General features: G+C 45.4%; 1 protein-coding gene across 1 annotated transcript in view; it reads left to right on the top strand.

Moving 5' to 3' along the window:
- SPOCK1 (SPARC (osteonectin), cwcv and kazal like domains proteoglycan 1) overlaps positions 1-27,499 on the top strand; it is a 472,354-nt gene that overhangs the window by 424,739 nt on the left and 20,116 nt on the right. Inside the window, exon 7 of the mRNA XM_081035612.1 lies at positions 26,149-26,265. Coding sequence (XP_080891738.1) covers positions 26,149-26,265 — 117 coding nt within the window. The remainder of the gene's footprint in view (positions 1-26,148; positions 26,266-27,499) is intronic.

The following is a 27,499-nucleotide window of genomic DNA, read 5'->3' as shown; positions in this document are numbered from 1 at the left end:
AACAGGAGAGGAAAACTATGCCACAGCACGATTTCGGGCCTCACAGACTTGCCAGAGCTGCAGCCCTCCTCCCCTGCACCCCAGCTGTGCTTGAGCACACAGGACTGGAGCCTGAATGAAGCCCCCTCAGCCTCTCTCCTCAGACCCCCCCCCCCCCACCACCCCGGGGCAGGCTCACATACTGTCTACGCGGGCTGTGTTGGGCTGGTCATTCTGATTCTTTTGTTCTTCTTTGGTCTGGGTCCTGGGCAGTCTTTCCTTTACCTAACTTTTTACCTTAAGGCTGGTTAGTTGGCTTCTTTCCAGAAGTCTAGAAATGCATATCAGACCCCTGCAGTCAAAACTAGAATATGTCAGAATTCAGTAACTCCTTCCGGTTACAGCTAGTAGACACTAGTGGGTATTAAGCTGACGGAGCTAATTTTTCCAAGTCCTTCTAATCTGGGTTCTACTTTTGGTGTGAACTTGTTTTCCACAGATTTCTAAGTCTGCTTATTTCGGAAATAACCATTTGAATATAAACAGTTGGCATGTACTGTCTGCTCCACTCCTCTCTTGTGACGAGTCCTAAGTAACTAAGGCAAAAAGTGAGCGTTCCACGTCCCGAGACAGAATGCACAGGCGTTAGTTAGTGGTTTGGTTTTACAACGCACAGTGGCATTATTCTAAAGGGGCAGCGAGATCCCGATTCCATAACCCTTCTCTTCCTAAAGTTCTCTCCCTTTTACCAGTGACCTTGGCCTGCCTAATGCTAGCCATTTGAATAAGAGTATCCTTCAGGCTCCACATCTTGGGTCCAGGATGTGGACGTTTCCTTTGTCTCCCCCTTCCCTCCACAACCCCTCGGTCTGGCTGGATCCCCTTCAGAGCCGTATGTTAGTCAGGCTCAGTGTCAGGACCTTTGCAATGGTGTCCAGACATGATAACATTAATAAACAGTCCCCTCATGTCTCCCTTCTTCCCCATCCTCCAGAGGCGTGGACCACACACATGGCCCAGAACAAATCTGTCAACCTGTGGGTGTGTGAGCGTAGAGGGTGGGAGGGGACTTTGCCCCTGTGCAGTCTCCTCTTAGGGAGGTGCAACAGTCATGGCGGTTTTGCAATTTTTAATCTTTTAAACTGCAATTACTTTTGCACCAACTTAATACATTCACACATGTGCACACAACTAAACAGTCCCCATTTCCCTTCCCCGTTGAGACCTGGCGAGGGGGCGGCCGCATCAGAAGCCCTGACTGTTCTTCCCAGCAGGTCTCCAGGCTCCTTCTGCCATCTGTCTGGGGGCGGGGGAGACGTGCCCTGAACGTGAACACGAATTTACCAGCACTCGTGTCTGGATCCCTGCTCTGCTCTTTAAAAAGCAGACTGTTACCTCTTTCCCAAAACTAAAGTGATAACCACAGAATAAACTCTTCTCCACAGCGACTTAAGGCGCCTCTTGGTGAAAGTAGAAAAATGAGTCTTTCAGAATTGACTTTTACCCAAAGTGAATTTTGGAATCAGCCCCAGCCTGATTTCATAGGATTAGAATCATCCGCCTTGGAAAAGTCACTGTCAAACAAATTTGGCCTTTGCTCACCCTGCCAGGCTTTCTTGGTGAGACCCTCGATGCATACAGGGTAACTATTGCCAAGGCAACGGGGGTTTCTGTCGGACTCATTGGGGCCTCTCATATCACTACACAAGATCTAAAAGAGGAAAACAAACTAGATGATGAGTTGTGACCCTCTTAGGGATTCGTTCCTGGCAGGATTTTTATCCCTTGAGATAGGATATTGGATTAATGAGTCTCAGCTATGTACATGATGGATGATGAGCTCAGGCATATAAATATTGATACAGAAAGACCCTTTTCCAGAAAGAGCTGAGACCTAGGAGGGCCTCTGTCTAATCCCTCTATCTTGGACACTTAAAATCTGGACGCTGCAGTTTTTTGGTCTTGTTCTTTTGTTGTTTTTGGTTTATATACCACATATCAGTGAAATCATAGGGTTCTCTGCTTTTTCTGTCCACTTATTTCACTTAGCATTATACTCTCAAGATCCATCCATGTTGTCACAAATGTTCCTATATCATCTTTTCTTACCGCAGAATAGTATTCTATTGTGTATATACACCACAACTTCTTTATCCATTCATCTATTGAAGGACATTTTGTTTGTTACAGTCTTGGCCACTGTAAACAAAGCTACAATGAACATTGGAGCACATGTGTCTTTATAAATGATATATAAATGATATAAATGTTTTCAGATTTTTTGGGTAGATACCCAGGAGAGGGATTGCTGGGTCATATGGTAATTCTATTCGTAATTTTTTGCGGAAACTCCACGCTGCCTTCCATAACGGCTGCACCAGTCTGCATTCCCACCAACAGTGTATGAGGGTTCTTTTTATGATTTTATTTCTGGGTTCTCAATTCTATTCCATTGGTCTATGTGTCTGTTTTTCTGCCAATACCATGCTGTTTTGATTATTTTAGCCCTGTGGTACAAGGTATTCTCAGGGAGTATGATACCTCCAGTATTGTTCTTTTTCCTTAAGATTGCTTTGGCTATTCGGGGTCTTTTGTGGTTCCAAACAAATCTGATGATTTTTTGTTCTTTCTTTTTAAAAAAATGCCATTGGGATTTTGATGAGGATTGCATTAAATCTGTATATTGCTTTGGGTAATATGGCCATTTTAACTATGTTGATTCTTCCAATCCATGAGCATGGAATGTCTTTCCATTTCTTTGTGTCTTCTTCAATTTCTTTCAAAAATGTCTTATAGTTTTCAGCATATAGGTCCTTCACATCCTTGATTAAGTTTATTCCTAGGTATTTTATTCTTTTTGCTGCAATTGCAAAAGGAATTGTTTTTTGTATTTCTTTTTCTGAGATTGTTAATATATAGGAATGCAGTGGACTTTTGTACATTGATTTTGTAGCCAGCAACTTTACTGTATTTGTTGATTGTTTCTAATAGCTTTTTGGTGGAGTCTTTAGGGTTTTCTATATATAGCATCATGTCATCTGCAAAGAGTGACAATTTAACTTCTTCATTCCCAATTTGGATGCCTTTTATTTCTTTCTCTTGCCTGATTGCTCTGGGAGGACTTCCAACACTATGTTGAAAAGCAGAGGTGAGAGGGGACAGCCCTGTCGTGTTCCTGAACGTAGAGCAAAGGGCTTCAGTTTTTCACCATTAATTATGAGATTAGCTGAGGATTTGTCATATATGGCCTTTATTATGTTAAGGTATTTTCCTTCTATACCTATTTTATTAAGTGTTTTAATCATAAATGGATATTGTATCTTGTCAAATGCTTTTACTGCATCAATTGATATAATCATATGATTTTTGTCCTTTATTTTGTTTATGTGATGTATCACATTGATGGATTTGCGGATGTTGAACCATCCTTGTGCCCCGGGGATGAACCCCACTTGGTCGTGATGAATAATCTTTTTAATGCATTGTTGTATTCGATTTGCTAGAATTTTGTTTAGGATTTTTGCATCTGTATTCATCAGAGATATTGGTCTGTAGTTTTCCTTTTTTGTGTTGTCCTTACCAGGTTTTGGTATCAGGGTAATGTTGGCCTCATAAAATGAGTTAGGGAGTAATGTCTCTTCTTTAATTTGTTGGAAGAGTTTGAGCATGATTGGTATTAGATACTCTTTGAAGGTTTGGTAGAATTCACTAGTAAAGACATCTGGTCCAGGACTTTTGCTTTTGGGAAGGTTTTGGATGACTGATTCAATTTCGTTACTGGTGATCGGTCTGTTTAGATTTTCCAATTCTTCATGGTTCAGCCTAGGAAGGCTATATTTTTTCTAAGACTTGTCCATTTCTTCGTTCTTTAAAAGTATGTTGTTTAATCTCCGGGTATTTGTGTTTTTTTTTCCTGCTTTCTTTTTGCAGTTGATATCCAATTTCAAAGCCTTGTGATCAGAGAATGTGCTTGGTATGATTTCAATCTTCTTAAATTTGCTGAGGCTGATTTTATGTCCCCCGCCTGAGCCACCGGGCCGGCCCCTTTATGTCCCAATATATGGTCTATCCTTGAGAATGTTCCATGTACACCAGAAAAGAATGTATAGTCTGATGTTTTAGGATGAAGTGCTCTATATATGTCAATTATGTCTATTTCATCTAATGTGTCATTTAGGGCTGTTATTTCATTATTTATTTTCTGTTTGGATGATCTATCCATAGCTGTCAATGATGTGTTTAAGTCCCCTAGTATAATTGTGTTTTGATCAATTTCTCCCTTTAGTTCTGTTAGTAGTTGCTTGGTATATTTCAGTGCTCCCTGGTTGGGGGTATAAATATTGATGACTGTTATGTCTTCTTGTTGTATAGTCCCCTTTACCATTATGAAGTGTCCATCTTTGTCTCTTGTTATCTTTTTCACCCTGAAGTCTGTTTCATCGGAAATCATTATGGCTACACCTGATTTTTTCTGGGTACCATTCCCTTGAGTGTCAGTTTCCACCCTTTCACTTTGAGTCTATGCTTGTCCTTGTAGCTGAGATGTGTCTCTTGGAGAGAGCATATGGTTGGGTTTAGTTTTTTGATCCAATCTGCTACTCTGTGCCTTTTTATTGGTGAGTTCAGTCCATTTACATTTAGGGTGATTATTGATATGTGAGGATTTCCTGTCATCCTATCTTTAGTTTTCTGGTACGGCGGTGTCTCCATTTTTTCTTTGCTTTTTTGTTGTTGTCTATTATTTCTGTGTGGTGGTATTCTATGATGTCTCCCTCTGTTTCTTCTTTTATTACAGTATATATTTGAGTTCTGGATTTTTTTTTTGAGTGGTTACCCTTAAGTTTATGTAAAAGAAAGTTTGATATTTAGAGTATTCCATTTTCTTCAGCACGCTTACTTTCTCCATTCCCATATTCTGGTTCAGGCCTTTACGCTCCCCCTTTTTATGTTTTGGTTGCCACAAATTGTCTCTGTTGATGGTGGTCGAATAGCCTCCTTTAGTATTTCTTGTAGTGCAGGTCGTGTATTAGAAAATTCCCTCAGCTTCTGTATGTCTGGAAAGGTCTTTACTCCTCCTTCATATCTAAAGGATATCTTCGCTGGATATATTATTCTTGGCTCATAATTTCTCTCTTTCAATAGTTTGAATATTTGGTTCCATTCGCTCCTGGCTTGTAGAGTTTCTGATATAAATCTGATGATAATCTAATGGGTTTTCCTTTGTAGGTTACCGTCTTCTTTTCCCTGGCTGCCTTGAGAATTCTTTCTTTTCATTGATTTTGGACAACTTCAATACAATGTGCCTTGGGGAAGGCCTGTTGGGATTGAGGTAATTAGGTGTTCTATTTGCTTCTTGGATTCGAGGATCCAGTTCTGTCTACAAGTTTGGGAAATTCTCATCAACAATTTGTTTGCATATATTCTCTGTTCTCGTCTCTCTTTCTTCTCCTTCTAGTATGCCCATTATTCTTATATTGCTCTTTCTGATGGAGTCAGAAAGTTCTTGTAGAGTTCTTTCATTTCTTTTAAGTCTCAAGTCTCTTTCTTCTTCCATCCGTGTCATTTCCAGGTTTCTATCTTCGATGTCACTGATTCTTTCCTTCATCTGGTCAACTCTACTACCTAAGCTGGTTATTTCATTCTTAATTTCTTCTATTGAGTTCTTAATCTCCAGAAATTCTATTTGGTTATTTTTTAAAATTTCAATCTCTTTTGTAAAATGCTCATGTTGTTCTTTGATTGTGTTTCTGAGTTCATTAAACTGCCTTTCTGTGTTTTCTTGCATCTCATTGAGTTTTTTCAGAACTGCAATCTTGGATTCTCTGTCATTTAAGTGACATATTTCCATATCTTTAAGTTCCTTTTCTGGAGACTTTTCACTTTCTTTCTGAGCTGTCTTGTTGCCTTGGTTATTCATGGCAATTACTGATTTATTATTTCTCTTCCTAGACATCTACAGGAGTAGCTTCTGCAACAGGTTGATAGGAAGAGGTCTTTCTTTTGTTTTCCAGTATTTGTTGGTAGAATGTTTTATTTTCTCTCCAACTGTAGCCTTTTTTTTTCTCTCTCACACAGTAGTGCTATGTTTTCTCTGCACTATTCCAGCTTCTCACTCAATGGGGGGATTCCCTGGGAGATGGGCTTCTCCTCTGTTAACAGTTCGCCTGGTTCACAGGGCACAGTGCCCCGGTGGGTATGTGGAGAACTTTTGAAGTTCCAAAGCTTTTCCTGCACCAGATTCAGAGCTTGTATGTTTCAGCAGTTCTGTTTACTCCTGCAGGGATCCACCCAGATAGGTGGGGCCAGGGGCGGGGTGAGTTGTGAGAGGTGGCCCAGAGCAATGGCGGCGACCACCACCACAGCTGGTCCTGCTTCCACAGCTCCCTCCCCTTTGCTGGAACTAGTTGGGCTGTGAATCTGTGTCTGCGGTACACAGTTCTCAGAACAGCAAACGTTCTGTTCTTTGGATCTGACACTGCTACTGTCCCGCTTCTAGCACCGGGCAGGTGGGGGCGGGGCGAGCTCTGGGAGGGTAGGGAGGGGGCGGCTAGTCTCAGTGCCTAAGGCTTCCGTTCTCCACTCGGCAGTGAGGGCTTAACCACTGTTTTCAGCCTTCTTCCCTTAGTCTTTTCTCCGAGGTCTGCCCTGAGCGTTGGGTTCAGCCGTGTTATATGCTGCCCCCTCAGCCCTGTGGGCCATAAGCGGAGCCCTAGCAGTCCGAGTCCTTCCCTCTCCCGCAGCTGCGGCATTTCCGGGATACAGCGAGCTCAGAGCACTGAGCCAGGTCTGCGTCCTGCGCCCGCGTGGCTCCGTCTCCGGACTTCTCCCTTCACTCCTCCCCTGCTCGTGCGATTCACCCACCTGGATTCAGTAGTCGGCCTCTTTGTCTTGCCTGTCTGCTGTGCAGGGAATCCTTGTGGAGTTATTGTTGTTCGATTAGTTGTAAATTCCAGGGGAGCTTTACAGAGGGTCACCTCACGCCGCCATTTTGATGATGTCTCTGTGATTCCACCATCCGCGGGGCAAGCCAAAGTGGAAGCTCCCGCAGGCTCGCCGCTGTTGGCTGTGTGCATGCGTCCAGGGTGTGCCTTATTTTTATTATACCAAGTACTGTTCTTTCTGCATTCTCGATTGCTCTCCTTGGCTTTCCTCTCCTTCTGGCTCTGGATCTCTTCTCACTCTCTCTTCTCTCTCCCTCTACTCTACTCTGTCTCCTCCCTGCCTCCTTACTTCTTCTGGACGCTGCAGGTTTAACTAGCTGCTAAATTATGTCTGAGACCACATTCGCAATCACCCCACATCTCAATGCCCTGAGCCCTTACCCATGGACTAGCAAGGACATACGTGTGAACCTGAATGTCTTTAGGCCATACCCTCGCTGCGGACCCGATGGCCAAGGAAAACTGTGTTTACAAGGAACACAGAATCAGAGCCACTATTGCCTTCCCACTGCACGCCACTCCAGTGCATCAGGCAGCCACTGTCTCAGCCACCTGTTCACCTCTTCTGAGTAGGCCTCACGCTTGCTGATATGGCTCCAAACCAGTTCTCAAAAAAAGTGCACCACTCATTGATAACACGCATGTTAGCAGCAGCACTGAAAATAAAGGGTTTCGTGTTTCACAAAAAAGGTATTTTGACTTCACATGATGTCTACAGATCCAAATGTCCCAAGTCTAAAAGGAAATAGAATGTTTTTTTTTTTAAATAAATGACGTTTTATTGAGGTAACATTGGTTTATAACATTATACAAGTTTCAGGTGTGCAGCATTATAAATTGACATCTGTATGTACTATTTCATGCTCACCACTAAAAGCCAGTTTCTGTCACCCGTAATTGAGCAGGGGCTGGAGAGAGGGTGAAACGGGTGAAAGACTCCATGGTATTTCTTCTTCTTTTAAATTCTGAAAGTATCCTGGGGGGATACTGAGAGGAAAAAACTCATGAGTGTCACAGGTGTTAGAAAAAGGGAATTCCCGGGAGGGAGAGGCTGGCATCTGGACTATGCCCAGATTGTAGAGATGAATAAATAACTATCTTTAGGCAAACATTTCCCAAACTGGGTTCCTCAGAGCTGCAAGATATTATGTCACACACACAAAACGTCTTCTGTGGTCATATAAATTGGGGGAACCTCGAAGTTAAGCAAATTTAAAAGAACTCTCCTTTAATTGAGATTCTGCAGTGCAAGTCACCAAAGAAGGAATATTTCGCAAATGAATTCCACCACAAAACCCTTTTCTGAAAATAGCCACACACTCTGACTTTGGAAAAATCTGCTCTGATCTCCAGGAACCTTTTCTGAGCCTCGTTGGACTGGTTTACCTTCCCTTCAACTCTATATACCTTCTTCTTAGGCGTAAAGAACAACTGTTTAACGATCACAGAATAATGGATATTTGTTGATTGTAGACAATTAGGGAACATCAGCAGGCAGAAGAAGAAAAAGGAATAACAAAGATCCTCCCACATAACAGAACCACTGTGAACTTTCTCCGTATAGCTCCCCTCTGCTTCTGTCACTGTCACTCTCTCTCTCTCTCCACATGTCCACACTACCTATTTCTTGTTACGAAAGTGAGCTCAAACCATACTTTTGTATTCTGCTTTTGTTCACTTAATATATTACAAAGATTTTGTGTGTCATAGTATCCTACTCTGTCATACTTTTTAGTGGCTTCTCAGTCATATTTTTAATGACTTTTCTAACATATTTGTGAACCATAATTTAATCCCTGTTATTGGACACTTGCTTCTGGGTTTGTTTGTTTTTTAGTGTTATAAGCATCATAGTTGTTTGTAACAACACAACTAAATCTTTGCAGCCATCTGTGCTTGGTTGATTTAGGTCTCAAATAAAATCTACTAAAGGGTCATAATTTTCGGTGTGTGTTGCTCATCCTGAGACAGAATCTTAATTAGAACCAGCTCTTGGGCCATCAATAACATGTCTGTAATGATTAGATTAACTATTGCAAGGCCTCCTGGCTAAGAGTACAGGACCCAGAGTCAGACAGCCTTGGTACAAACCTGACCCTGCTGCTTAATATTTTGCTGAATTTGAATAGTTGACGTAATTTCTCTAAGCCTCAGTCTCCCCAGCTATAAAATGGGAATAATACTAGTGCTGCCTCAAAGAGTTGTGAGGGTTTACAAGTCTAACACTTGGAATCGGGTGTGTGCATGCATGCATTTGTGTGGTATGTTTGGGAGGAAGTTAGGGAGAAAGGTAACGTTTTGGGTCCTAGAGACCAGCATGCCTTCTGCATGCCTGAGGTGTTCCTTCCCCAGATCCCCCTCCTTTTCTGGCAATGGAGACCGCTCCCCAAAAGGTGAAGCCTGCAGGACACATCAGGACAGACATGGCTGTGATCGTGACCTGTGACTCCCAACTCCACCATTTATTAGCTTGACTTAGACATGTGATGTGCCTTCCTCCTGGTGGACAATCTGGGAAACAGACATTAAGGGAACTCCAAGGAACTCCCTCCCTCACAGGGAGAGAGTGTGATGAGTCCATGAGGTCGTGCTTGAGTGTATAGCCCCTGTTACATAATAAGCACTCAGTGGCGGCCAGACAAAAAGTCACGTAACCGCCCTAACTTGTTTCCACACCAGGAAGTTAGAAATAATGACTCCAACGAGTTATCACCAGGATTAAATGACAACAACGAAGGCTAAATGCTAGCATAGTTCTTGGCACTAGTACATACATATTTAATCTATGGCAGCTCTCAGGATGTATTATCACCACTGGTCTTAGTACTGGTGATTGTAGCACAGGCTGAGCTGTGCTGGGGCCACCTGCCCCTAATAGTCGATAGCTGGCCATTCAAGCTCTGTCAGTTACAGGGCCCCTTGGGCACGACGCCTGTAGACAGATGACCCTCCTCTACCTTGGTCTGCGGACTGGAAACCCTCCAGACCAGTTCTCTAGCCTGACCTGTCCAGGGCTTCTAACGTTCACGGTGCTGGCATCGAGACTGCCCTTACTGGAGTCATATTGTGATTACATTTTTTGTGCACTTCCTGCTGATGAGCTATTATTAGAAGGCCCTGAGGCAACAGGTCATAGTGGAGAATGGAAGAGCGCCACAATAGGTTGCAGGGACACTTCACTGTAATGTTTCTGAGCTCAAGGTAGACCTAGAATTCTCTCTTTAGGCCCAACACATGCAGGGAAATTGCATGAAGCATGACGAGTCGCAGTGGAATAGAGTTGGAAATGATGAGGTTACACCATGAATTCAGTCTCAAGGCACGTGACAGGCTGTAATTCTTTGAAGTCCTTAGAGATACCTTAACATCCCTTAAAATGAGACCTGTTCAAATTCTGCTTATGTCCACCCCATTTTCCACATTGAAAACCATTATTTCCCTTTCGTATCTGAGTTCAACTATTCGTACAAACCCACAATTCTGTGTTCCTTTCAGAATGATTCTATTGCACTGAAGTTTCCTGGGAAGGCACCTTTGTTTTCTTCAGTGCTCTGAAGTGTGAAGTCTACATAATTTGCTAAATGCATCATGCTTACATATGCATAAGCCAGTTAGCTCCAAATCACCGTCTCCTGCCTGCACTGCTGGCTGAATGCTTAAAGAAAATGAAGCTTAATTTTCTGTAAGCAGCGTTCCATGGTTTCCAAATAAGCTCACGGAGACACGGATAAACTAAATTACTTAGTGGTAACCATCCAGACAGGAATGAGGAGCCAGGGCTGAGACAAGCCAGGTGTGTGGAATCATTCTAGCATCCTTCAATCACAACAAGCAAAGAAACAGGAGAAAGAGATCGCAGGGACCCCCAGCCTCCCCCGGCTGGCTGAGGTCCAGGTGCTAGCAGGTGGGCTGGTGCCAATCTGTAAGCCCGTGTGCCTGACACTGGCCTGTGGAACCCTGATCTCGGAGCTGCGAGGCCTCCTGGTTAATTTCTTTCTTCGGGTGGGGGAGTCCGTGTGATGTCTAGGGTAGAAGAACTAGGCCATCCTTCCTTCCCAGAAGCAAGTCAGCTTGGGCGGAGTGAGGAGCATGGGCTGGAAGGACTCGGTCCTGGGTTTACATGTCACATTTGGCATTTCAGTGACATTTAAACTGAGGCAAGAGCGGGCAAGGTCCCTAACCTACCTAGGCCTAGGTAGGCCTAGGTATTCTCAGAGGTGGAGACAACAGGATCACCCTCCAGGCTTCATCACTGAGACAGTGTGTGTCTCTTTCGTCAGCCTCAGAGTCGGCACACGTGCGTGTTCCCTGCCTCTTCCCCTACCCACGCCCAGTCTCCTTTTGGCTGGAAGTTATTTGTCTTGGTGCTGGTTAGACTCTGTCCCTCATCCTCAAAGGCACACGGCAGCCACGTTCTTATTTGACCGGTTTTGTCATGTTTATTCTTGGTGCTTTTATGGTAGTGGGAGCAGTGCTTTCTCTTAGCTTGAAGTATTCACGTGACCTCATATTTTCTTTGTGTCTCTGCAAACATCTGTCAGTGCCTCCTTTTACCTAGACACACTACCATAACTGGGGGAGGTGTAGAGGTGGCTGCTGCAAAATCCTTGTTGTATCAGCTCTCAGAGTCCAGAAGGGACATCAGGTTGTGACATGGCATGTTAAAGTGGAACTGCCAGTAGAGGGCCCTGGGGACACCCCGGCAGGGGCGGGGCTGGGGGTGGGGTGGGGGAATGTCAGATCTTCCTGGGTAAGGTACCACAGATGAACACATTTGAACCGAGCTTGGGTTCTCCAGGAAAGAGCATTCTGGAAGAGGAAACAGCTCAGGTCTGTTAAAATTCCACCAACTCTGTGGAGGAAAAATGTTCTCCTTTTACAAATAAGGAGAGGGCAGGTTGAGTGCCAGGCCAGACTTTTGTCACAATCACCTTTCTGTCCCCAGAGTGTCTGACTCAGGAGTGCTGGAATTGGATTTGGACCTGCCCAAGGTGACAGGGCTCGGGTAGAACAGCACACAGACTGCGCTGATTAAAAAATCCCACATTTAGGGGTTGCTTTTCCCCTTTGGGTGAGAAAGAAAAATGTTAGCATGTGGCATTAGAACTGATGGATTGGTGCAAACTGTCTTGAATTACACTGCTAACAGTTCTCTGGAGGTCTTGTCACTGGTTTTTTTCCACCTCGGGGCAATTGTCCCGCAATGCATTTGTTCATTCATTTCTTCATTTGTTAATTCATTCAACAAACCTCCACCAGCCACTTGTGTTTCCAGGCCTTGCCTTCGGTGCTGAGGTGACAACTGAGTGAGTGGGACACAGGGTCCCTGCATTCAGGATCACACGGATTAGTGGGCAGATAGACAAGAAAACAGACTTTAATTTTTCCTTCTTTCTTTCTTTTTTTCTTTTTTTTTTTAAGGAGGGCACAGCTCACAGTGGCCCATGTGGGGCTCGAACGGGCGACCTTGGTGTTATTAGCGCCACGCTCTAATCATCTGAGCTAACCAGCCACCCCCGACTTTAATTTTTCAAAGAGGTGTCTATTCACATCAGAAGCAAAAAGGAATACAGGAATTCTTCCTCTCATTCTTGTCCACAATCTGTCCAGTTCCCACCTCCCCACAAAACAGAAGCCATTAGTATTAATTTTATGAAACCCTTGAAGGGGGTCTCGATGCACATAGAAGTAAACACAATACAAATTCTTGTCCACTCCCCCGCCCCACTTTGACACAGATAGTAGCATATGAAAAATACTGTTCTGCACTTCGCTTATTTTACTTAATACATCTAGGAGATCCTTGCCTACCCTACAAATAGCTGTACAGTTTTCCATTGTGTGGATGTATTATAATTGACTTCACCACGGACATTTGAATTCTTTCCCGCCTTTTGCTATTTCAAATAATACTGGAACGGGTAGCCTTACAATGTGACTTCACATGTGTATATGTGCGTCGCGTAGCTTAGAGTCCCAAAGTGGAATTTTGGAGTCAAAATACCTAGCAACCTTTCTGAAACACATTGTCATTGTTATGTCTCTTGTCATCTATATGGACTTAGGTCTTTCTCTGTGACCCCATCTAAAACTAAATCTTATTCTTTTAAGAGGTGAATTTTAACTCATTTAGTTTTACTGATGTGAAAATTATATTTGGTCCTATCAGCTCTATTATTTTTGTTCTGTTTTCCTAAATATATGCTTCTCCCCACTGTGTGTTCTAGTTTCTTTGTGTGTGTGTAGTTCTTCATATTCAGGGATGTTAACACTTTAAACACTGCTAAAATTAATACGATACTTCTCCCCTTTTCCTTCCCCCCTTTTTTTCACTTCCCCTACCTTTCTTCTATCACTTAATAGTAGTTAATACATTAATCTTCTTAGAGTTTACCTTCATTCTAGCAAATAATTCATTTTTATTATTTATTATTATATTATTTGATTTGTCATTTTTTGATGCTTTTATTGGACCCCCAAACTACTATATGGGAGGCCGTCAGCACACTCGCCCTACTTTTTCTGGTAGTTGTATCATTACCCCTTTTTCTGGTAGTTGTATCATTTCTTCATTGTTGGGAGATGTGGAATTTACATTCTTTCAGTTACCCTAATCGCCACCTTCATTTGTTCATAAATAAATGCATTTCCTGTCATCTCCACAGCTGGTTACAGGGAGTCCTCCAGGAGCTCCTCTGAAGGGCTCGTGGGAACAGTGTTCCCCGAATCACTGTGTCCAAACTGGTGTCTGGATTACTTTCAAAGGTAGCTCAGATGGATATAAAGGCCATGGTTCCACTTTCTTTTCTTGACTATCTTATAGATATTAGTCAGCTGGATTCTGGCTTTGAATGTTGTTGGTTTGAAATCTGAGGTCAGCCTTATTTCTCTTTCCTCTCCTAAATTACTGGGATATCTTTTCGGCTACTTGGTCAGTATTTCTTCATTTTTAAAATCCAGTAATTTCATTGGGGCAGATCTTAGTATGGACCGTTCTAGGTGGGTTTTCCCTGGCTGATACTGTGCCTTCTCAATATGTCCATTCAACTCTTCTTTTATTGCAGGAATGGTTTACCGGATCACATTTTAAATGTATGTCCTGTTCAATTGTTTTCTTTTGTTTCTTCAGAGGTTCCAATCATGCACATGGAATTCCTTTGCCTCTTCTCTGTAGCTGTCATTTACTCGCTCATCCTTTGAAATTCCTTGTTGGTTTCCTCTTCATGTTGCTCACGTTTCTCATTCCTAGCACCCTCTCTCTTACTGAACTTCCCACAGCGTCTGTTCTCCCTTATGCTTCTACCACTTTGGCGACATTTTAATGATGACTTTGTTTTTTCTTTTTACTCCTTTCCTGGGATCTAAATACTCACATGCCATCTCCTCTACTGTCTCTTCATCTCTTCCCTGAAGTCTTATGACTATTTCATTGTCTTCCTTCAAGTATGATTTTTTTTCATTTCAACCAATGGTGTTAGATTTTGGTCCCCATTTTCACCTTTTCCATTCTTTTCCTGCTGAGTGTTCTGTGGTAAGTTTTGCTACCCTTTTCCACAATTTTTCCTTATATTTTAGTCTGTGTGCCAGCATCTTTAAAAAGTTACACGGTTTTTGGAATAAGTTAGATCTCACTGGCCTACCTATTCAGATGGGCGTCCAATAATGGCAGAGGACAAGGCCATCTTTGATTTTACAATCTGAAAGTGCTCTGCTCAGTTTGTCACCAGTGACAGATGGCTTCCTGATAAAATGGCTGCATGTTGTCCATCTTTTCTGTTTCAATGACACAGAACAGGCCCATGAGGGTTTCTCTCATCAGCTGTGTTCACTCCGTCTCCAGTTCTCTTGCTGCCCTGCAGCGGACCTTAAGAGTGAGCCTCTTGCTGTAGGAAGAACAACCTGATGGGCATTTTCTGAGACCAGCAGTCCCCAGGCCACTTCACTCTTTTTCTGCTTTGCTAGTTTTTCTCCCTATGCAGCACCTGCCCCATCTGTGCCCTGTCCTTTCCTCTGGATCCCCTAATTCTTGCTGAACAGGAAATGTGGGTCTATCACGTTAGGAGGTACCCTTCACCCATCAGAAACATAGTTTTGATTTTTTTTTTTTATTGGTTCCCCTGGATGTTTACTTCCATCTGGGTGACTTCTGCCATATTGTTCAAAACTGGGAGTATATCTCTCTTCTAAAGATTTTACTGAAAATGGAATTTATGATTTTTTTCTGTTTACACTTTTGATTATATATGATATTTAGGAGGGAGAGAGGGACATTGTTGTCATGCTGCCTTGTTAGATACTAGCCCTCTGAAACAAGTGATTTTGATCAAATGTAGTATTTCTAGAAATAGAAATAATAATAGCAACTATTTCAGTTTTGTGCCAGTCACAGGGTTCTCTCTAAGCCCAAGAGGATGTCCCTTGAGGCTTGGATGCCATGTTCTTCTCATGTCCAGTTACTGTACCTATCCACGCCCTAAGGCTTCCAGGGAAGACACAAATTTAAAGTGAATTGCATGACCTGAAGGGTGAGAAGAATAGTGAACCTGGAAGAATACTGAACCTGGCAGGATTTGAAATAGTTTAAGATACCCTTTATGGTTTCAGAAGGCAGTTCTTCCTCAGATCCTGTTTAATTTATGTCCCTTCAGTTAGTCCTGCCTCCTCCTGGAAGCCTTCCCTGACTATCATTAGCCACTTGAGCTCACACATTAACAAAAGCATGAAAGGTGAAGATGCCGGGCTGTGCCTGCTCTAGGCCTCTCCAGGACCATTCTGTTCTGGCCTTAATTCCAATTCCAGCTCCAACCTCTACCCTCATCCTAGGTTCCAGCACCTCTGGAGGTGCTGCTAGACCTTTGTCACAAGAAGAGTGTGGTGCTATTATCCTTCCAGTCAGTCATACACCTATGTCACCAACCAATCTAGACCAGCAGAGGGAGGAGCAATGGAGGGGAGCTAAGAGGAGCTCCTAGTTCTCTGCATTTGGCCCAAATCTGCTCCTGGTCCCCCACCTAATCTATGGATGAAAGTATGCCAACGTCCTCCTCTCAAATTAAAGGGGCAATCTTAGGGTCCTTTGCTCCTAGGCCATCAGAATCAGATCTCAGATCCCAAGCTTGGCAATCATGGTCTTCTACCAATCCTTTGAGGCTTCGTGCCCCATGAAATAACAATGCAAGTTTATTTCATGTTTAAGAATAAAAACGTATGTGCATGTATTTATTGGTGGTGCTTTAGGACTGAAAAACATAGACACTTCAATTACATTTCATAATGCTCAGATTTGGACACTGAATCTGAGCACATTAAACTGGACACAAATTGCCAATTAGGAATGAAGGTTCATCTTATATGAGCCCTAGACATGTTTTTTTTGTCACTAAAACCTCTTGCAAATATAGGCTTATTCTGGAACAGTCAGTGCCACCTACTCTGAAGATGGTCCTTCGACTGTATATGCACTTATATGATGTGTAATATATTGGAATATCTCTAAACAAATATACAGAAAATTATATATACATATATATGTTTTTATATATTTTATTTTTACATACTTATGATTTAGAAGTAGAGCTAATCATGCTAAAGTTGGTGTGTTTAATTGAAGCAGAGCTGACCTTAAGTATAAATCAGCTTGAAATATCAGTCAGTTCATTCACACTGGCTTCTTCATTATTTCTAGGACCTGCCTAGAATGTCTTCTTCTTTCCTAAGCCCTCCCTGCACAGGAGCCTTAGCTCAAGTCCTGTCACCGCCTCCTCCTGGAAGCCTTCCCTGAATGTCATCAGCCACTTGAGCTCAAACATTAACCAAATGTAATGTCTGCCTCTCTACAGGGGGTGAGCTCACACAGGGGTCACCCATCAGCAGCCAAGCCCCTTTCCCAGGGCTCTGCCCACCCCTGGTACTTTCAGGCCGGGCTGCGCCTGGGTCCCACACCTTGTCCTGAAGCACCTGCCACTGTTGATTTTAAGTGAGAACAGCAGTTGTCCTAGTTGAGTGCCTGAGACATCTGGTTGGCCACAAAATCCTTCTGTGAAACTGCTGGGCATGATGCTGTTTTCTCCAGTATGGCTTAGTCTGGGTTTCCCACATAGGGAACTACTTCCCCACAGCCTGGGACACACAGCGAAAGCCAGAGTGCGCATTTCTAACCAGTATTTTGCATAGGTAACTATTTTCTTTTCTTTTTTTTTACCTCGGTGTATTGAAAAGGCAAGGTATGGATATTATCAGAAGCTTTAAAAGTTTATTTCATCTAGCTGACTTCCCTGCTCTGGATTATTCAGGGGGGGGGAAATAAGTGTTACTCCACTAATGCACATTTATAAATGTTGTGTAAGTTCCAAATGTATTTCTTTCTCCAGATGAAGGATTATTATTAGAATCAAGGGGAACATTAAAGCCTCCTCAAGTCAGGGTACTAAGAATGGGCTTTAATGGGCTTAATAGGGAAATTTATGCATCTTCGCTCGTAGGTTGTACCATTAATTAGTTTAACTCCTTTTCGTCCAAGTTTAATGTCAGTATTTTAAGCTGTTTCAAAGATAGCTGTTTAAGAAGGACTTTATTAGCAAGCTCCTGCATAAAGGAGCCCTAATTCCTTTGCTCATGGCTTGTTTTTACATAAAACGATGTATTCTCCAAGGATAAGAGAACATGCATATATATTGATGTGTTAGGCACTGAAAAGTAAAAACCTGAATTACAGATAATAATTTAATTTGAGCAGGTGTAATGTGGCTCACATCTCTGTTGGATGATTTCCAGTGAGAAATGGGGATTCACCTTGTATATTTTAAAAATCCCTTCAGGAAACCCGGCTGTGTTTTCTGCCACTAGAACTGCTTATGGCTGGGAGTTTATTACCCATTAGCCTCTCGAATGTAAGTGCTACCAGCTCCTGAACCTCCTAGAGGACATGGTGGTGGCTGCCTGTTGGTTTTTAAAAGCTTAATCTTCACAATAAATCCTCACCACAACCCTGTGAGGTCGAGGCTATTGTTATCCCCATTTTACAGATGAGAAAAACAGAGGCTGAGAGAAGAACAGTGACTTGCATGAAAAACAACTTGGACACTTAGGAGCTGATGGCAAACCCTGGGCTGTCAGACACACAAGCCTGAACTCTTAACTGCAGTGCAGGCCACCTGGTTGTGTTCGGGGGGGAGCGTGGTCCTGACGCCCACATCGTGTGGAAAAGGTGCTCAGCTTCCGTCTGTCCATGGGGCCTAGGTGGAAGTGCAGGTGTAGGTACCTGGGGTTGTGTTGTGTGTGCAGATCAGGGAATTCCACATTAGGAACTTGGGTTTAAATCTCAGTTTTGCTACTTACTGTCTGTAGATCTTGGAGATGTCACCTAACTTCTGAAAAGCAACAGGAGAATCGTATCTTACTGGCTGGCTTCAGGTGGTCATTTCATACGAAAATACTGTGTGTACGATCTTAACTCCTATACTGTTCCATTTAGTGGGTCACCATGCCGCCCCGTATCCATAAACACAAATAATATCAGAGCTTCTGAGGGCTGAGCACCTAAGTCCATTCCAGTCCAATCCTCCCCGTAATGCTATGAGCTAGTTCTGTTCTCACCTGCATTCTGCAGATGAGGTAACTGGGGTTAGGAGAAGTCACTTGTCCAGTGCCAGCTAGGATGGCAGAGCTGGCATCTGAGCTCAGCTCTGTCTTTCTCAGAGCCTGGTTACTCTCTCCTGCTGCCCCAGAATTCCTTTAAAGCAGAATGACTCTGGTTACTGCTCCCCGAGCTGTGCTACACAGAATCCACCCTCACCTATCTGAGTTCCAGGTAGTAAGAGCCCAGGTTGCTCTTCTTCGAGCTCCCAGCGAGTGTGGCTCCGTCCTCAGTGTTCCTGCACATTCCCAGCAGTGGGGCACTTGCTGTGTGCTAGATAGTCCACAACACGAGGGACCCAGTCCCCACTGGGAGCAGAAGCCCTCCTGTGCCCGAGGCTACCTGCTAGCAGCATGAGGACGGCAGAAGGAAGGGGCTGTACCCTGGGAGCAATGGCTCAGGAAGACATTCCTGTGTTTGCGCCAATCCACGTTCTGGCCTAAAGGGGTCTCAGCTGGCCCGCTACTGGGAGGTGCTAACTGCACACACTCTGAGAGCACCGACCCAGTACTCTGATTAAGTACTCATGCACGGTAGCACTTAGGACCATTGGAGGACACGGCCAGCACAGCACCGTGTCTCCGTTCCTGGGACGCCTCCTGGCCTGCTCCACACAGAACTCCAGGCTGGCCCAACTCTAATTACCTTCGGAGGCACGAAAGTTTAAATTCTGGTTGTTTCCGTATTGGCTACTAGGAGAGCTAAGCGTTAGTGAGGCTACGGCAGGAGAGAAGGTCAGTCGTGTGACAGGTGGGGCATTGGTCTCCTTCGGCTCTTTAGCTGTGGGGTTCCGTGAGTTATAAGAATACTCCAGTAATTTGTTCCTTCGCAGAGGTTTACAGGTATCTCACGATGCTTATGTGTCAGATTTGCCATTTTCAAACGTCCTCCATTGGGTGTTCAGTTAGGATTTGTAACAGAAAGACACACAAACTCACACTTACTCTCACACACTTTATTAAACACTACATCTTCATGAACAAAGCATTTCCACACTCTGTCCCCACCTCCGCTTTTTGTATCATCTCCTAAATATGTTTCACACCTGTTTCCTTACCTTCCCCTTTCTGTCTGGTCCTCTGAGAGAGCTCTGTAGAGTGTTATTCAGCCCTCAAAGTCACCGATAAGCCAGGGCCAGTTTGGAACCCCCATTATCGCCCTTGGGGGCACTTTTCAAAGCAGCTCGCTGTCCTGACTCCTGGCTCTTCCCTTCCAAAACCACTTCGTGTTTTGAAACTTCCTCACCAGCTCTGCACTAGCCCTTGGCTTTGTCTGAACGAGGACAGAGGAGCCAGGAACAATGGAGTGCTGGGGCCCACGGAATGGACAGAGCCAGACTATGGCTACTCATTCAGTGAAGAAGCAATCCTCCCTCTCCATCAACATCTGATACCCAGGCTGACTGACTTCCCCAGAGCAGAAAGTAATGGGTCAGATCCCCCCGCCCCTCCGTCCCTCCGTCCTCACCCCACCAGGGCTGCGGTGACCCTGTCACCGCTTCTCTGCCCTGCAGTATTGGCAACAGTGCACCGTTCTTCCTCCCATCACCTGGCTGACTGTGACATCCTCCTGGCTTTGTGTGACTACTCTCTGCATTCAAATCCGTGGAGCTTCAAGCCCCTTACAGCTCCAGGCCTTGTGGGGAAGGGAGCAGAGAGGGTTCCCAGGTGGAAACAGAGACGACGTTTTCTTCCCAGGGCTATATCCCTCCACGGAGGCTGTATGTGCCTTATTTACACTTGCTTATAGTGTTTTGTTGCTATTTTCCAGACAGACAGGAAGTCTACTGGGAGGGCACTAAATTACCTGGGCCCTCCTTCTGCCGGAGCGCTGTGCGGTCCTAGGGAAGGGAGCTGCGTTTTGTACATTTCAGAGTAATGTGCAACGGAGCTGTACTTTTCCCTAATGAAGCCCCAGTGGCTTCACATGTGACACGTGCTTCTGGGAGCGTGAGAGGAGGGCAGCAGGCTGGGCACAGTCCTTTGAAGGACCCCTGTTTTCACACCGAAGCTATGAAGGCAGGAGACTGACAGGCCCCTTCCTCCAGCTGTCCTTTTAATACCCAGCCAGCTTTCTCACCTGCAGAACCGCCTTTACATGTGAGGGCCTGATGTTTTGATTTTTTTCAACCCAGGGTATGGACCAAGTATGTGAATTGCGTCAGTCAGTACAGGCTCCCCCCATGCTCAGTCTGTGCAAGCAGACAGCCCAGCAGCCAGGGACGGCCCAGCAGGGTAAGAGCCTGGATCCATGTACTGTCTCTGCCACCTCTTAGCCATTAGACTTTGGGAGTCTGGAAGCAGTGTGTCCGTTCATTCCTTTTTCAGTCCATGTAATCTGAACAACTACCAACTATGAGTCCATCCTTTTGCTAAGTGCTGAGAAAGCAGGTGTGGGAAATCAGACTGGTCGCTCCATCACAGAGCTTTTCCACTTGCGAGAGGACAGAAGCTCCTGGACTTCTAGTATCCCATCTGCAAAATAAGAAGAGAGGTTGTTCTTTATCTCCAAAGCATCTCCTCAGGCTTTTAAAAAACATACGATAAAATTCCAACATATTATGTTGGGATATGGGAAGGGGAGGCCATAAATTTATGCCAGTAGCTATGATCTATGTTTTACTGATATTATCTTATTCCATGCAATCAGGGTATGAGCTACGCTGTGTTACACCATTTTATAGATGGACAAATTCAAGTTTACAAAAGTCAACAAAAGGGTTATTATAGTCAATTAGTACATGTGTCAAGAACATTCTTCATGCCAGGAACCGACTGCAGAAGATGCTGCCCCCAGGGGCTGAGCCAGGTTCTGGGCTTGTCTTATGTTGCTGTGATGGGGGTGGGGTGGGCTGGAGGTGGGGGGGCACGAAACTGGAAGTTACAGGTGTGACACATGCCATCTGAGGAGCAAGGCACTGGGAGCTGATAGAAAGGAAAACTCACTGAGTTTGAGGGTTAGGGAAGTCCTCTAAGAGGAAGTACCTTTGAAGCAGAGATCTGATGGAGAAGAGATGTGTTCCAGGCAGAAGGACAGTAGGGTGGAGTGTGAGGCCCAGGAGGAGAATAGAGACAAAGGCTGCAGGGCCCCTGGGGTCAGATTCCGCAGGTCACGCTATGGAGTGTGGACTTGCCTGCCCAGTGCCTGGGGAAGTAGCTACGTAGTAGGAGAAGTGACTTGATCTGGTGTCATTTTACACAGATTGCTTTGGCTGCTGCTTGGAGAAGGGAATGTAGGGAACGAGACAGGTGACCAGGCAGGACTGTTGCCGTGGCGCTGGTGGGAGGTAGTGGTGGTGTGGGGACAAAGCCCCAAAAAGCAGTTTCCAGGCTCTCGGCCTCACATAGAAAGGTGCTGGCTCTGGTAGTAAATGGCCATCAACTGTAATCAGATGGCCATCAGCTGTGGCTAGTTGGCCGTCAGCTGTAACCTGTAAGCCATTGGCCACTAATATAACTGCCGTGGCTAAGCTAGCAAAAGGAATGGGGGCTAGCAAGAAGATGGTGGCTGGCAAGCTTGGACTGCTGTTAGGACGGTGGGTTGCAGATTATGTAGATCCCGCTTCCTGTGTCTCCAGCCCAGCCGCCAGCGAGAATATATTGGTTTGACTCCCCTATCTATGGCTCCGTGGGTGTTCTGTTTTGGCCTTACCGTGTCCTGCGTTCTTATGTGGGACATAAGAACGCCCCGCATGACAAATGGCGCAGCGAGCAGGGTCCCCTGCGCGACAGGTGGGAATGAAGGCAGCACAGAGAGCGAGAAGCAGAGAAGCAGGGAAGCTTTCGTAGGAAGTCAGGGCTCTTCCCAGGTGTCTGCCCTGAGGATAGAGTGCCTGGCAGGGCCATTCTCTGACGACTGGAGGACGCAGAGGTTGGGGGTCAGTGGATCTCAGAGACACTGCCAACACCCCAGCCATGCTGGGGCAGACTGAGGTCACGTAAGAGAGATGGGGAGTACCCTGTAGGAACAAGAGGCAATGTGGGAAGACTGAGGAACGACATGCTGGCAGCCACCACTGGGGGGAGGACAGCTGAAGCCATGGCGGACGGAGGGCGGGAGGAAACAGAATGGCAAGTGGGAGAGCAGAGGACTGGCTGGCACTTACCTTGGGAAGGCAACGCAGTAGCAAAGGGGATCCAGTCCCTACCGTCACGAGTGAGCCAAACCCTCTTCCCAGACAGACCCTTTTCCTCCGAAGAGGCTGATACTGGTGGCCTGAGTCCCCTGCTTCTCTCACCAGGAGGAATGGAGAGGCCATCAGACACCCCTCTCTTGAAATCACAAGGATTGGCCCAGCTCAGGGCACAGTGGGAACACGGCAGGTGGATACAGTTTTATGGTTTTCTCCCCCACAGAAATCACTTTTCCCCAGGAAGGAACTGAGGGTACGGGATGTACCCTCTGGGCCCCCTTTCTGAAAGCATTAATTCTTTTCGGGGGCTACGAAAGGCACCTTAAAAGGCAAGCATTTTTTCTCCCATTGCCAGTCGGTCTGTTGTGGCTAGAATACCAAGTCTGAACCAACAGCTCTCTGCAGGGAGCTGGCTTTCATTTTTCTCTGGGATGTATCTTGCTCCAGGCAGACTTTTTCCCCATAAGGACCATTCGGATGAGGACACCATGGGGGAACAGGGCCCAGTAATTGAGTGCCTCCCATCCCCACTTGGGCTTTCTCATCTTTCTCTACTCACTCCAGTGGCCTCCTGCTGTGGACGTCTCCCTGAATGACAGAGTTGCTCTTTCGGGATTCTAGTGCCTGATTTCATCAACCATCCAAAGCCTGTGTACTTTGGGAGGCCTGTGGGAAATTCAGCAGTCTTCTAAAGATATAGATTACCTGCACATCTGTCGGGCTTTAGTTAAACATGACTGCCTAATTTATCCTACAGTGTGAGATGGGGATTCATTCCCTTTGCAAGGTGACTTGGCAATTTTCTCTGCTTAGAGAGCATTTAGAATAGATGGCAATTGAGAAGAAAGAAACACTATTAATTTTTCATTTTCAAATGTGAGATTGGCTATCGAGTCCACATCATATTCCCTCAGGAAAACAGACCACATCCTGTCCTGTTTCGATCTGTGCAGCCTCTGAAAAGACCTAAGAGTGAGCACTGTCCCACTCCCCACCCCGCAGGCCCCGAGGTTGTGAGTTGGGGCCAGTAAGCTTGTCAGCACAGGTCTGCTCCCAAGGACCGTCCTGGCCAAGCCATGAGTCGCAGCTGTCGGCAACAACTAATTCCCTCCTGTGTGTGTACGTGGCTCCTGGCTAGCGGGCTCGGAACCTTCCCCAGCCCATCTTTAAAGACTGGAGGGAAGGAGTGGAGGCACAACCCTGATGTCAGGATATCACGATGAACCTGCAAAAGCTGGAAATCTCAAAGAGATGGCTGACTTCACCCAGTGCTACCTGGCGCAGCCTTCTGTATGATGGAAATACCTGTGCTACCCCGGAGGGAGTCATGGCCACGGGGGGACGGTGTGTGTGGGGGGCACTTGGAATGGGGTGCGTGCAACTGAGGAACTAAATTCTAACTTTGATTTTAATTAACTGAAATGTAAACAGCCACATATGGGTACCAGGAACTATACTGGTTAGCACATGTATACATTTTCACCTATTTCCTATGTGGCCAAACCAGCTTCGTTTAGGCGCATTAGTCTTGCTGGGTTTTTGAATGCTGTGATGTTTGCTCTAAGCTTTCTTACAAATGTTCGATTTAAAACTAAAAAAAATAATAACAATGCTATTAAAAACCACGGCTGGCACATGCCGAGTAATTACTGTTCACCCTGTGCTCTGCTTAGCAATCTAGACACCCTGTCTAATATCTCACGGTCACATAAGGATATCCTGACTTTACAGACGAGGAAACCCAGGCACCGAGAGGCTGCCTTGTGGGAACCAGTCTGCAGGAAGTGGTGCAGCGGGGCTTCCAGTCCAGGCTGAGCGCCCAGAGCTGTCCCTCTCTGCCACCTGGCATGTCCGTTCTCAGTGTCCTGTCCTGGCTGGTGCTGTAAGATACCGCCCTGTCCTGGTTGTTGAAAGCAAAGCAGTGTCTTGAGGTCGTTCACGGCTCGGGTCTAAACAACAACCACACCGTCACTACTTGCTTTGCTGAGGTTAGATCTGGATTGTGGCTGGAATGCAGGCAACAGGCATAGTGAACGCTGAGCTTGCATAGACCCCTCCTGGGTCCGCTTACCTCCCCTCCAGTGGAGTGGGGGAGAGACTTTTACTGCCTGAGGTCTGGGAAGTTTGGCTCTGTGCTCCACCAAGCCCCAGGCTAAGGAAAGATGGGCTTGTCAGAAAGCAGACACGGATGGTAAGGAGGAGCAGAGGACCTCTCTATGATGCCGTTTCTTCTGGAGACAATTCACCCTGCTCTCTGCAAGGCAGATAGGGCTTATCACTTCAATTCAGTGAGATCCTGCACTCACTGAAGGATGGATTGGAATTTTGGCGAGACAGTCTATTCATTCGTCACTGCCGCATGCCTTCCAACGGAGAGCCTGGGGGGCTCGCTGGGGCCTCTGCGCTGGTGGGTTCCAGCCTTAACCTATGTCTGCTCAGTGCCAGGAGACAGTCAGAACTTGGCTCTGCACTGTAACATTGTTTCTGCTTGGCTTCTTCCCAGCCTGTGTCCCCTAGCTTTAGAATTTGGGAAAAGTGACAGTTGTAGGGTTCGCTTATTGGGATTTTGACCTCTCAGATCTCTAATTTCTCTCCCTCCAGATGCTAAAGGTTACTAAATACATTGTCTTTTTTTTTTTTTTTTTTAAATGTCTCTTGGTAGCGGCCCACTGCCTGGACCGTTTGTCAAGATTCTCAGTACTCAGAATTTGGGTAAAATCAGGGAGCTACAGAAAGTCAGCTGGCTCCCTTCTCTGCACCACTGGCCCTCCTTTGGGATTTGTTTTTCCAGGTCCTACCTCCACACTCTACGAGGCTTCTAATAGCCCACACCTCCACCCATCTAGCCATCGGGATTTTTTCTTGTTCTCAGGAGTATTTCTTGGTCCCGATTACTCTGTACTACCTAAAAGATGAGGTGGACAGCTACAGATGGTCAGAGGGCCAGCAAAATGCCCCACAGCCACAAACCCAAACCTTGGGCTAAAACAAAATTGAGTCGGCTATTCCTGGGACATTGTGGTGTCCCAGGCTGCCTCTCCCTAAGAGAATTAGCCATTCCTGAGTGTTAATCTCTTGGCATGAGGTTAGTGAAAATACCATCTTCTCTTGCAAATTGCAAGCGCCAGTTTTATTGCGTCAGCAAGCGGCATCCATGATGATGTTTAAAGCTTCTGCACAACTGTGAGGATGACACCTTGGTTAACAGCTCGGAGGCAGCCCGAGTTCAGTTCTGAACAATGCTGCCTGCCCTGTCCTGGGGGTCCAGGCTCTCTGTCGTACGCCTGACCTGTGACAGCAGCACGTTTGGGGGGTTTCAAAGTGGGGTAAGGAGTTCTAGCATGGCGGGGCAGGGTGGTTGGTCTGGCTTGGCCTGGCTGATGGCACGGCGTGGTGAGGACACAGCTAAGAAGAGCAGCAAAGCCACGGGCTGACTAATCCTCCCCGTTGCTTTTCTCCAGCCTGCACTGACAAGGAGTTGAGGAACCTGGCTTCCCGACTGAAAGACTGGTTTGGAGCCCTTCACGAGGATGCAAACAGGGTCATCAAGCCCACCAGCTCCGACACAGCCCAAGGCCGTAAGACCACTTTACTCTTGCTAATTTATTTCATTTAAAATTCCACATTTCCTAAGTTATTAGACATTGTGGACTGAGCAATAGCATTTTGGGGCGAGCAAAGAAACACCACATGAAACACACACTGACTTACAATATGTCCCAATGTCAGAAATACTAAATTATACAGGAGGGGAAAATGCCTTAGAATCAAGACAGTACAAAGACTTATGCATGTTTTGGATTCATGGTTGGAAATCCGCGTATGCAGAGGGCAGACTTAAGTTATATGTGGATTTTCAACTCTGGGGGTGGTCAGCGTCCTAAACACCTGGTGTTCAAGGGTCAGCTGTAGTTTTAAGTCTGGTCACAAAGTTATCATGTGTTTAGTATAGACATTTTGGAAAATATATATAAAAATACCAAAAAATCTGTAAGCCCACCATTTTACCATCTGTTAAGCATATTGTGGTATCTACTTCTATTTCCTTGTCATATAGGGGAAAAAAACGTGTGCGTGTGTACACACACACACACATTGCAGACTGTTTCATGACCTCCTTTTATCATTTCACAATAGGTTATGACTACCTTTCTATGTTGTCGAGTAGCATTCTGCTTTGTAATAGCTATACAGCACCCAAAGTATGGCTAGAACATAATTTGTGTAAATTGACGTTTAGTTTGGAGCGCTGGACTTGTTCTTAACGTTCAGCTATTTTAAACAACATTGTAGCAAACGTCTTCGCTGATCTAACTTTGTGAAAAGGAGTCAGACCGAGTTTTGTTCTCCATAGAAAGGCCCAAAACGCCCAGACATGTGCCCTCCCCATCACTGAGCTGGCAGAGACCACACCCAGAGCCTCTTCAGACGCTGGAGAGAAAACACAGTGGTCCTCAGATTGGCACTCTGGTGGGCGCTCTCGATGCCTCTGATTCAAAGGCTGTTAGTTGGGGGCAGGCGTCTCCCCACGGTGGCCAGTGGGCACAGAATGCACAACTCAACAGCACGATCTAATGCTTTAGCCACCTAGAGTGTTGTAGCTGTTGGAATCCACAGTTTAACCAGGGCTTCAGCCTTAGTTTTGGGTTATTGTTTGCTGCTTGTAGCCATAGATACTAGTGGAGAATAATGATCTAGGGGACGTTCTTTCACTAGTTTGGAGTTTTTACCTTAAGGGAAAACGTGTTTGTGTCCTAGAATCTAAATGTCCATAGGGTGGTTCTTGGTGGTTGTGTCTGAGGGGAAGGGAAA

Source organism: Rhinolophus hipposideros (assembly GCF_964194185.1).
Source record: "Rhinolophus hipposideros genome assembly, chromosome: 23".
In the NCBI taxonomy this organism is placed as follows: Eukaryota; Metazoa; Chordata; class Mammalia; order Chiroptera; family Rhinolophidae; genus Rhinolophus; species Rhinolophus hipposideros.
Note: the sequence above shows the minus strand (reverse complement) of the source record. Positions and strands in the feature narration are given on the sequence as shown.